Consider the following 12,292-nt stretch of genomic DNA (forward strand, 5'->3'; position numbering starts at 1 on the left):
TTCCATGCTGAACTTGATGCCAAGTAAAACTAATCCTCTTTGCCCGCACATGATCCATATCCCTTCATTCCCTGTATCTTCATGTGCCTATCTAAAAACCACTTCAACACCACTATTATATTTGCATCCACCACCACCCCTGGCAGCACGTTCCAGGCACTTCTGTGTAAAAATCTTGCCCGGCATATCTCCTTTAAAATTTGTAGGAAAGAACTGCAGATGCTGTTTTAAGTTGAAGGTAGGCACAAAATGCTGGAGTAACTCAGTGGGACAGGCAGCATCTCTGGAGAGAAAGAGTGGGTGACGTTTCGGGTCAAGACCCTTCTTCATAGCTTTTTCAGAATAAGGGTCTCAATCCGAAACATCACCCATTCCTTCTCTCCAGAGATGCTACCTGTCCCGCTGAGTTACTCCAGCATTTAAAATTTTCCACTCTCAACTTAAAGCTATGCCTCTAGTCTGACATTTCCACATTGGGAAAAAGATTCTCATCTTTAATTGGTGAAGATGTTATATATGAAAAATATAAATGAATCATTCATGACAGAACAGCAAAATGGTTTGTAAATTATAAATCGGTTGTGTAAATTATAAATCGGGACATGACCCTGTGATGTTCATAGACTGTGGTTTTTCCCTACAAAGCCCTTTGGATTTGTGAAATTGAGCTTCAATGCATCTCTTGGTCCCTACTCCCGCACCTTGGAACATGCAAGTAGGCAGCATCCTCTTGCGAACAACTCCTGGAAGACCAATAAGTTTCCAGCAGACAAATGTTAATCTTTTACTAAGTTGATATCTTCCATTGGCTCATTGTGTGTCCCTGAGAGTACTCCGAAGGGTCGTACATTATGCAACTTCGTGGGAAAAACTTTGACAGAGATCATTGCGTCCTTTTCCACACCTGCAAACATCCCGTCTACTAGGAGGTGGCTAACTTTCTTATGTGCATCACAGCCATCTGCAGGGCAGTGCTTGGTGGGATTGAGCCCCTTTCACCACTACCCGAGTGAAGTCATGTTGCTGTTCAAGAGCTTTAGTGATGTGGCACACTACCAAATAACTGATCAGGAAGCCACCACACAGAGTCGGCTGTCTCCTTCTGCCTTGGGTCTCCGTGACATTTTATGCCATCCACTGACTGACTGACGTGGTCAAAACTGTTTCCCTGCACAGATATTCTTTGAGGGGCAAGTGGAGTAGCACAATTCAAGTGAATGTGACATTCTATAGCAACGAGGACAAGCCCATCATTCACAAAGCTGCACAAGAGACACCACACACAGTCTTTGCGTATGCATGCTCCAGTGATGCTGCCAGATCCACTGAGTGACTCCAGTACTCTGTGTAGTTCATTCAATAACGATGATAGCTCAGGCAATACATTTCTGGGCATGGCAGGTCATCTCTACAAGCAGATGCCGGGTCTGAGACAATCCGAGCTTCACTCCGCTACACGAGGTGGTGGGAGACAAGTCTTCAGCGAGATCACACAACCAGCAATAATGTGCTCAGTGACAGCATTTGTGAACTGTTTCATGATTAGAATCAGAAACCGTTGGCCGATCATTATAAAATCTACAATGAAAGAGCTCGAAGGAATTTACTGTAGAGTTTTCAACAGATTTGAAATAGTATCACAGATGAAGCAGGTCAGTGTTTTAAGAGAATTGAGGTAAGTATGTGAAAAATGAAATGCTGCAAAGAGTGTTGATGTGATAACAAATAAATAGCAAATGGAATTACCCTGTTGTCAGATTCCTGCAGAACAAAGAAAAAAAAGAATAATTCTTACCTTAGAGACTTTGTTTCACAGTTATCAAACTGTGCCTTGATTTCGCTGTTCCTAAGCAAAGTGTTCAGCTGCATAAAAGATATGTTCCAGTTAGAAGATTATTTTGACTGATTATGAAAATTAATTTAAATAAATGTTGTATTGATATTTTACCTCTCCTGTAATAATTGCCGATGCTGATTGATATAAGGGGGATGTTTTCTCATGCAATAATGCACTGAATGGCAAATTTGTTACAATGAAAGTCACATTAAACTCAACCGGTGTTTGAGTTGCAATTGGTGCTTTTGGAACAAGGAAAAATTATTGGATTATGAAATGTACCAACCAACTAGTCTCTTTTAAATTCCACACAAAATGTTAAAACACAAACAAATGGGACCAAAATTGGCAAAAAGAAAAATTACTGACTCGATGTTGCCTGAGTCTAAGTTGTGACCCGTCAGAAACCCAACCACCAACACCATTTAAAACCATTCTCTAATCAGCAGAAGTAAAGTCCTCATTAGAATTGCTGCCAACTATCTTGAACATATTGCTTGAAGGGTTGTGCAGGGCAGCACATTTTCCATGCTGAACCAGTGCAACACTGCAAGCAGAAGATACATTTGCAGAAGCAACACCGTCCCAGCCATGCTGTCCTGTGACTGTCAGGGTCTACCAGAATTCCGAGTGAACTTAAGAACGGGGGGAAATATAATGGTTATAAATTAATAGAAAGCAGACTTTCAGGGGGAATATTGCAGTGGACAGAATGTGGAGCTAACTACAAATTCTATTTGATATCACAAAATAAATTAGTAGATTAACATGAATCTTTTGGAATAGGTAATCTGCATCTATGTTGTAAATAGAATTAAAGTAATTGATAAAAAAAAACTGCAAATGAGAAAATTTACCATTCCTTGAAGGTGATTCGTTGTAATCTGGAGATATGAAAAAGATTCTACTATTAGAGATAATTGTCACCACATGGTCACCACAAGGTACAATATTGTATGCCACCTATAATGGCTTCTACCTCATTCAAACAAAATCTCATAGAGCAGCGTTATGTTGTGTGATGGTTTTGTCATGTATTCAAAAATACATATTAGTAATTTTTGTAATCATCAACATTTCTGATTACAAGCATACTGCCAAAACAGATCGTAAAAATAAATGTCAGTGTAGACAAAAGGCAAATGACTGGCACCAAGTTTTCTCCATGTCAAAAGTCCAGTTTTATTATCTACAGCGGTGCAACTATCTAAACCATGATTATAAATTCAGTGACATCGAGCTTCTCTCAACTAAAGCGATTGGTGAATTTCCGATATGGACGTAATAATGAAGAGATAAAATCATGGGCAAAGTTTTTGAAAGCATCACATTTTGAAGATTATAAAAGGAAGTCATATTTGGCTTGGACATTTGTCAAGACGTAATAAATTGGTTATAACCCGATGGTATGAACTTTAAAATTTAGGAAACCTCTAACAAGCACCCACCCCCAACTACCATCCACTGTGCTCAAACTGGACTCGTACATTCTATCCCCTCCCCCTTCTCCTCCATCTACATTCCTTCCTCTGGCTTCGAATTCACAAATCTTCAATCTTTTTTCTCACACCTTATGTTTTATCTCAAATCTCACACCTTATGTTTTTTTCATCTTTGGCTTATCAAAACTCCACCTCACCTGTATTCATTTATTTACCTGACAGGCTTTGTACTGTGCCTCCTCTATTCTAGCTTTCTTCCCTCCACACCCCTCCCACAATTAGTCTGAAGAACTGATTGACCCATGTTCTCCAGAGATGCTGCCTGACTTGAGTTACTCCAACAGTTTATGTCTTCTTTTCAAGAAACATCTATCTTCCTTGCAATGTTTTAGTGGAGGCAATGTATTTTTACCTGCATCTTAAACACCTATCAGAAAGTAAAAGCATATGTAAGTGGGTCAAACCAGTGAGGCAGAGTGTTTGTGTGAACGCTGGCTCCGAAGAGCAAGACTGTGAATGACTTTAAGAATCGCAATCCCAAATCCGATCGGATATCATTCCTGGTTGATAGAAAAAACTGCAAATACCAAATACTCGACTACAAATAAATAGTTACCATAGATAACATGACGTGCAATATGAAGAGAAACACAGGAATATTTTGATATGTACCATTTACATAGAGGCTGTAGCTTTGCAGTACGTATGGCCCCAGTGAGGAAATGTTTTTGGTCTTCTCACTAAATACAGCATAAACCTTTTCTCGGTTGATGGGTTCCATGGAGGACACGTTTTGGAATGAACAATTAGCTGTCACTCTGGTGCTGGTAAACATTTCCGCACTGCGCAAAAGCAAAAGATATTTGTGATAAGTTTAAAAGCATTTAGTGCAAAGTTGATTGCAGTCTTAACAAGAGCAGAACTAAACATTGCTGTGGCTGATTATAAGAGCAGAAGCAATGGTCACAGAAAGCCGACTCTCAATAGTTCAATTTCCGCCGCATCTGCGCCCACTCCCATGGATATGGGCTTCCCATTCTAGGGCATTTGAGATATACCCTTTTTAGAGTAAACATGGATTACCACTGGCTGTCGTAGATGAATCCCTTACTCACGTCTCATCTAATTCTGCTCTCGCATCCGCCTCAACCAGACGGAACGAGGATAGAGTTCCCCTCGTCCTTAACTTTCATGCCACCAGTCTTGAACCTTATCTACTGCATTTGGTGCTCTGATGTGGTCTCATTTACATTGGAAAGACCAAGCATTGTCTAGGTGACCATTCAGCTGAAACCAGGAGTCTTCTTCAGTGGTTTTTGTCCAACCATTTGCCAATCTAAACCCCCCTCATCTGTATACTCCTATCACTTGCCACATTTCGACATCCTTTTCCCACCTCTTTTCCAGCTTTCTCACACCTACTGCAATTTATCTGAAGAAAGGCTGGACCCAAAACATTGCCATAATGTCCACATTTGCTCCCTGACCCGCTGAGGTACTGCACAACATTGTGTCTTGAATATTCCAATTTTAAGTAAGCTCCAACAAACCGCCCCCATCATGCCTCCCTCTCCTATGCCCTACCTGGACTCTCACCTATGAATATATAAGAATGTATATTGACTCTGCAACAATATTTTGCAGCAAATGTGTTTATGAGCTTATTGTGTTTGCAAATTGGAAACACTGTGCGAGAAAATTTTGAAATTAAAGGAATGCAATTTTCAGAATTGATAGGAAAGTGACTGTGAGTTACCTGAATGATTCTACAACACATGTTAAGAATGTTTCATTGATACTGCTGTTTTTGAACAGGTCTATGATCTGAGGACAATAAGAAAAATTGTGTTAGACTGAGAAAAAAAAGGGAATGACGAAGTAATATATCAGCAGAAAACTATCTTGTACAACGTTCTCACCTCAGCTGCAATGATGGTTGATGTCTCTGAAGGATTTCTTTGAATTTCTTCAATTGGCAGACTAACAATGAACGTCACGTTGTAATTAATGGCATTTGTTAAGTCGATTGGAGCTGGGACTGTGGAAATATAGTGAGCAATTTAGCACATTGATACTACAACAATTTTGAAATAGTTTAAGAACAGTTTCCTAGTTATGGTTTTCTACACAGCTTAAGCGACAGATCGAGTAAAATAATTGTGATCTGAGACAATTGTTTGATACATTTGAGTGAAATTCTGCACAAGATGTAGATGAGAATATTTGTGAGGTGTTCCCAGCTTAACGCTGAAAAGTAGGTACCAAAGCAGCTTTTGCTTTGTTAAGAAACAAAAACCTTGCCATCAGCAAGGAAAGTTTTCAACTCATTCATTTCTCAATCAAGATTGTATTCGTGAACAAAAGACTAGGCATAATTTCCCGAGTTTCAACTGATAATCTAGTAGAATATGGGTGGTGGAAGTGAAATAAATAAAAGCAGTGAATAACCAAAGGTTCCTGAAACAATTAAATGGAAACCCAAACTCACCCGTGACGATGGGCTGCACAGTGTGACCTGGAAGCAAAGAAAGAAACATAGGTGGTTTACAACCAATAGGATGAACTTTGAATTTTCCAATTTTAAGTAACCTCTAACAAAGACACCCCACCCCTCCTGTGCCCCACCTGGATTCACACATATTTCACCCCTCCTGTAAGTGAGGATGCCTTAGAATCATAGGCATACTTGATGTGTGCAGAGCATGTAGCTGAGTTACCTGGATTCTCTTGATTGCTTGGCTTATTTTCTTCAGGAACAATTGGTGGCTCTGTAAAGAAAATTTCAAAAAAACTATTGGAATAATGTTATTAAAAGTTATGAATTCATCAAAAATTCATACAAACATAAAATGCTCTAAAAGAATTCAAGGATATGTTCCAAGGATATGTTCCATTTCTTGGATCTTATAAAGTACACCTGTTATGTGTGTTTTGACTCTCTGCCTCAGAGGGCGGTGGAGGCCGGTTCTCTGGATACTTTCAAGAGAGAGCTAGATTGGGCTCTTAAAGATAGCGGAGTCAGGGATTATGGGAAGAAGGCAGGAACGGGGTACTGATTGTGGATAATCAGCCATGATCACATTGAATGGCGGTGCTGGCTCGAAGGGCTGAATGGCCTACTCCTGCACCTATTGTCTATTGACCTATTTTTTGTTATCTCGCTCTTTGACAGCTGACCTAGTCATAAAATACTTCGCCAAATAAATCACAACAATTTGCTTCTCAGGTTATTTTAATGTTTGTTTCTCTCTAACTGAAAGCAGTGGTGCAACATGGGAATTGTTTGTCAAGACCCACTGGTAAGACAGTTTTTCAAGTGCTGGTGTCTAAAAGGCATTTGATCTAAGAAGTCATAAAAACAGCTATTCAACTCTCTAGGAATTCTACACAGTTTAAGCAACAGATGGAGAAGAACAAATATAACGTAAGACAATTGTTTGATGAATTGATACAAACTCACCATTGACATTGGGCTGTACAGTGAAATCTGAAAACAAACAAGGAAATATATGTAGGACCAATCCAATGGCATGAACTTTAAATTCAGACAATTTAGGCAATCTTTAAAAACCACCAACCACAACAACACTGTGTCCACCTGGGCTCGCACCTATTAAAATCCACCCCTTTGCTCTCCATCTACATTCCTTCCCCGGCATCAAATTTGCATCTCTTCAATTCTTTTCCCTCACCCCTTATGTTTTTTCGTCTCTGGCCTTTGTCCAACCTTCTGCGAATCAAAACTCTACTTCACCTGTGTTCACCTAATAATGACGTGCTTTGTACTGCCTCCGTTCTCTTCCAGCTTTCTTCTCCCCCCACCACCTCACAATCAGTCTGAAGAAGGATCTCGGGCTGAAATGTCACCCATTCACATTCTCCAGTGATGCTGCCTGATCCGCTGAGTTACTCAAGCACTTTGGGTCTTCTAAAAGTGCATGTAACCTTTTAATGGAGGAGGGTTTATTTGACTGCTCCTTGAATATTTATCAGGAGGAAAGTTTTTTTGTGAGTGGGTCATACCAGTGAGGCAGTGTGTTTGTGCAAAGGCAGGCTCCGAAGAGCAAGTCTGCGAATGATTTTAAATGTTGCTTCCTCAGATCCCATAGGATATCATACCTGGTTGTCCCTGATCTAAATATGTAAATACCAAAGAACGTTACTATAAATCAATAGTTACCGTAGATTGCACAAGTACAATATGAAGAGAAACACCGAGGAATATTTTGATAAGTACCGTTTACATAGAGGCTGTAGCTTTGCAGTAAGTATGGCCCCAGTGAGGAAATGCCATTGGTCTTCTCGCTAAATACAGCATAAACCTTTTCTCGGTTGATGGGTTCCATGGTGGACACGTTTTGGAATGAACAATTAGCTGTCACTCTGGAGCTGTTAACCATTTCCGCTCTGCGAAAAAGCAAAAGCCATTTGTGATAAGTGCAAAATAATTTAGAGCAAAGTTGTTTGCATGTCATAGCAAGAGCACAGCTAAACATTGCTGTGGCTGATTATAAGGGTAGAAGCAATAGTCACAGAAAGCCGACTCTCAATTTGTCCGTCACCGCCGCATCTGCTCCCACTCCCATGGGAATGGGCTTCCCATTCTAGGGCATCTGAGATATGCCCTTTCTTGAGTAAACATGGATTACCACTGGTTGTCATTGATAGATCTTTCACTCACGTCTCATCTAATTCTGCTCTCGCATCCGCATCATCCAGACGAAACAAGGACAGAGTTCCCCTCGTCCTTAGCTTTCATCCCACCAGTCTTGAACCTCATCTATTGCATTTGGTGCTCCTGATGTGGGCTCATTTACGTTGGCAAGACCAATCATAGTCTAGGTGACCATTTAGCTGAACACGTGCAGTGTCGACCAAGGCCTACTGGATCTCCCAGTTTTATAACATTTTATCTCCCCTTCCCATTCCCTTACCGACCAGTCTGTCCTGGGCCTCATCCATTGCCAGAGTGAGGCCACACTCCAACTAGAGGAACAGCACCTCAAATTCCAAAGATTAGCTTAGAGCCTAACAGTATGAACAATGAATCCTCCAAATTAACGTAACTAACCTACAAATGCCACCTTCCCTTTCTCCCCAACCTTCCCTGTGCTACACCTAGGTGTGCACTCATTTCTCAATGGTCCCAACCCCCCATTCTCCTATTCCACCAGTTTTCCTTCGTCTAGCTTTATATTTAATGCCTCTTTAAGGTTTCTCCCTATAAGAAACTAGTTGTCTTCTTCAGTGGAATTTGACCAACCATTTGCCAAACCCCCCTCATCTGTATACTCCTATCACTTGCCACATTTCGACATTCTCTTCCCACCTCTCTTCCAGCTTTCTCACACCTACTGCAATATGTCTGAAGAAGGGGCAGACCCAAAACATTGCCGAGCCATAATGTCCAGATTTGCTGCCTGACCCACTGACGTACTGCACAACATTGTGTCTTGAATTTTCCAATTTTAAGTAAGCTCCAAGAAACCGCCCCCTTCCTGCCTCCATCTCCTATGCCTTACCTGGACTCTCACCTATGAGTATATAAGAATGTATATTGATTCTGCAACGATATTTGCAGGAAATGTGTTTATGAGATTATCGTGTTTGCAAATTGGAAACACTGTGCGAGAACAATTGGAAATTAAAGGAATGCGATTTTCATAATTGATAGGAAATTGACTGTGAGTTACCTGAATGATTCTACAACACATGTTAAGAATGTTGCATTGATTATGCTGTTTTCGAACAGGGCTATGATCTGAGGACAGTAAGAAAAATTGTGTTAGAATGAGAAAAAAAGGGAACGATGAAGTAATATATCAGCAGAAAACTATCTTGTACAACGTTCTCACCTCAACTGCAAAGATGGTTGATGTTTCTGAAGGGTTTCTTTGAATTTCTTCAATTGGAAGACTAACAATGAACGTCATGTTGTAATTAATGTCATTCGTTAAGTCGATTGGAGCTGGAACTGTGGAAATATAGTGAGCAATTTAACACGCTGATACTACAACAATTTAAAAATAGTTTAAGAATAGTTTCCCAGTTGTGGTTTTCTACACAGCTGAAGCAACAGATCGAGTAGAATAATTGTGATCTGAAGCAATTGTTTGATACATTTGAGTGAAATTCTGCACGAGATGTAGATGAGAATATTTGTGAGGTGTTCCTAGCTTAAGGCTGAAAAGTAGGTACCAATGCAGCTTTTGCTTTGTTAAGAAACAAAAACCTTGCCATCAGCAAGGAAATTTTCAATTCATTCATTTCTCAATCAAGATTGTATTCGTGAACAAAAGACAAGGCATAATTTCCAGAGTTTCAACTGATAATCTAGTAGAATGTGGGTGGTGAAAGTGTCATAAATGCAGTGAATATCCAAAGATTCCTGAAACAATTAAATGGAAACCCAAACTCACCCGTGACGGTGGGCTGCACAGTGTAACCTGGAAGCAAAGGAAGAAACATAGGTAGTTTACAACCAACAGGATGAACTTTGAATTTTCCAATTTTAAGTAACCTCCAACAAAGACACCCCACCCCTCCTGTGCCCCACCTGGATTCACTCATATTTCACCCCTCCTGTTAGTGACGATGCCTTAGAATCATAGGCATACTGTGTGGAAACGCCCTTCGGCCCAACTTAAGCACACACCAGTCAACGTCCTAGCTAAAGTATACCCACCTTTCTGCGTTTGATCCATATCCCTCCAAACCAGTCCTATCCATGTACCTGTCTAGCTTTGTTTTAAACGTTGCGATAGTCCCTTTTAGTACTTGGAGATCTCCTTATACTAGATGTGCGCAGAGCATGTAGCTGAGTTACCTGGATTCACTTGATTGTTTGGATTACTTTGTTCAGTTACAGGTGGCTCTGTAAAGAAAATTTCAAAAAAACTATTGGAATAATGTTATTAAAAGTTATGAATTCATCAAAAATTCATACAAACATCAAATGCTCTAAAAGAATTCAAGGATATTTTCCAAGGATATGTTCCATTTCTTGGATCTTATAAAGTACACCTGTTATGTGTGTTTTGACTCTCTGCCTCAGAGGGCGGTGGAGGCCGGTTCTCTGGATACTTTCAAGAGAGAGCTACATTGGGCTCTTAAAGATAGCGGTCAGGGGATATGGGGAGAAGGCAGGAACGGGGTACTGATTGTGGATAATCAGCCATGATCACATTGAATGGCGGTGCTGGCTCGAAGGGCTGAATGGCCTACTCCTGCACCTATTGTCTATTGACCTATTTTTTGTTATCTCGCTCTTTGACAGCTGACCTAGTCATAAAATACTTCGCCAAATAAATCACAACAATTTGCTTCTCAGGTCATTTTAATGTTTGTTTCTCTCTAACTGAAAGCAGTGGTGCAACATGGGAATTATTAGTCAAGGCCCACTGGTAAGACAGTTTTTCAAGTGCTGATGTCTAAAAGGCATTTGATCTAAGAAGTCATAAAAACAGCTATTCAACTCTGTAGGAATTCTACACAGTTTAAGCAACAGATGGAGAAGAACAAATGTAACGTGAGACATTGTTTGATGAATTGATACAAACTCACCATGGACATAGGGCTGTACAGTGAAATCTGAAAACAAACAACGAAATATATGTAGGACCAATCCAATGGCATGAACTTTAAATTCAGACAATTTAGGCAATCTTTAAAAACGACCAACCACAACAACACTGTGTCCTGTGGGCTCGCACCTATTAAACTCCTCCCCCTTGCCCTCCATCTACATTCCTTCCCCGGCATCAAATTTGCATCTCTTCAATTCTTTTCCCTCACCCCTTATGTTTTTTCGTCTCTGGCCTTTGTCCAACCTTCTGCGAATCAAAACTCTACTTCACCTGTGTTCACCTAATAATGACGTGCTTTGTACTGCCTCCGCTCTCTTCCAGCTTTCTTCTCCCCCCTCCCCCCCACCACCTCACAATCAGTCTGAAGAAGGATCTCGGGCTGAAATGTCACCCATTCACATTCTCCAGTGATGCTGCCTGACCAGCTGAGTTACGCTAGCACTTTGGGTCTTCTAAAAGTGCATGTAACCTTTTAATGGAGGAGGGTATTTTTGACTGCTCCTTGAATATTTATCAGGAGGAAAGTTTTTTTGTGAGTGGGTCATACCAGTGAGGCAGTGTGTTTGTGCAAAGGCAGGCTCCGAAGAGCAAGTCTGCGAATGATTTTAAATGTTGCTTCCTCAGAACCCATAGGATATCATACCTGGTTGTCACTGATCTAAATATGTAAATACCTAAGAACGTTACTATAAATCAATAGTTACCGTAGATTGCACAAGTACAATATGAAGAGAAACACCGAGGAATATTTTGATAAGTACCGTTTACATAGAGGCTGTTGCTTTGCAGTAAGTATGGCCCCAGTGAGGAAATGCCATTGGTCTTCTCGCTAAATACAGCATAAACCTTTTCTCGGTTGATGGGTTCCATGGTGGACACGTTTTGGAATGAACAATTAGCTGTCACTCTGGAGCTGTTAACCATTTCCGCTCTGCGAAAAAGCAAAAGCCATTTGTGATAAGTGCAAAATAATTTAGAGCAAAGTTGTTTGCATGTCTTAGCAAGAGCACAGCTAAACATTGCTGTGGCTGATTATAAGGGTAGAAGCAATAGTCACAGAAAGCCGACTCTCAATTTGTCCGTCTCTGCCGCATCTGCTCCCACTCCCATGGGAATGGGCTTCCCATTCTAGGGCATCTGAGATATGCCCTTTCTTGAGTAAACATGGATTACCACTGATTGTCATTGATGGATCTTTCACTCACGTCTCATCTAATTCTGCTCTCGCATCCGCATCATCCAGACGAAACAAGGACAGAGTTCCCCTCGTCCTATGCTTTCATCCCACCAGTCTTGAACCTCATCTATTGCATTTGGTGCTCCTGATGTGGGCTCATTTACGTTGGCAAGACCAAGCATAGTCTAGGTGACCATTTAGCTGAACACGTGCAGTGTCGACCAAGGCCTACTGGATCTCCCAGTTTTAT

General features: G+C 40.7%; 1 protein-coding gene across 1 annotated transcript in view; it reads right to left on the reverse strand.

Moving 5' to 3' along the window:
• Positions 1-12,292, reverse strand: part of LOC116989730 (mucin-16-like) — a 47,423-nt gene that overhangs the window by 24,752 nt on the left and 10,379 nt on the right. Inside the window, exons 12-23 of the mRNA XM_033047325.1 lie at positions 9,135-9,253; positions 8,973-9,040; positions 7,517-7,686; positions 6,740-6,766; positions 5,997-6,047; positions 5,768-5,794; positions 5,199-5,317; positions 5,036-5,103; positions 3,952-4,121; positions 2,695-2,721; positions 1,949-2,079; positions 1,796-1,863 (exon numbers count right to left, since the gene is read on the reverse strand). Coding sequence (XP_032903216.1) covers positions 1,796-1,863; positions 1,949-2,079; positions 2,695-2,721; positions 3,952-4,121; positions 5,036-5,103; positions 5,199-5,317; positions 5,768-5,794; positions 5,997-6,047; positions 6,740-6,766; positions 7,517-7,686; positions 8,973-9,040; positions 9,135-9,253 — 1,045 coding nt within the window. The remainder of the gene's footprint in view (positions 1-1,795; positions 1,864-1,948; positions 2,080-2,694; positions 2,722-3,951; positions 4,122-5,035; positions 5,104-5,198; positions 5,318-5,767; positions 5,795-5,996; positions 6,048-6,739; positions 6,767-7,516; positions 7,687-8,972; positions 9,041-9,134; positions 9,254-12,292) is intronic.

Source organism: Amblyraja radiata, chromosome 29 (assembly GCF_010909765.2).
Source record: "Amblyraja radiata isolate CabotCenter1 chromosome 29, sAmbRad1.1.pri, whole genome shotgun sequence".
NCBI classification, from domain to species: domain Eukaryota; kingdom Metazoa; phylum Chordata; class Chondrichthyes; order Rajiformes; family Rajidae; genus Amblyraja; species Amblyraja radiata.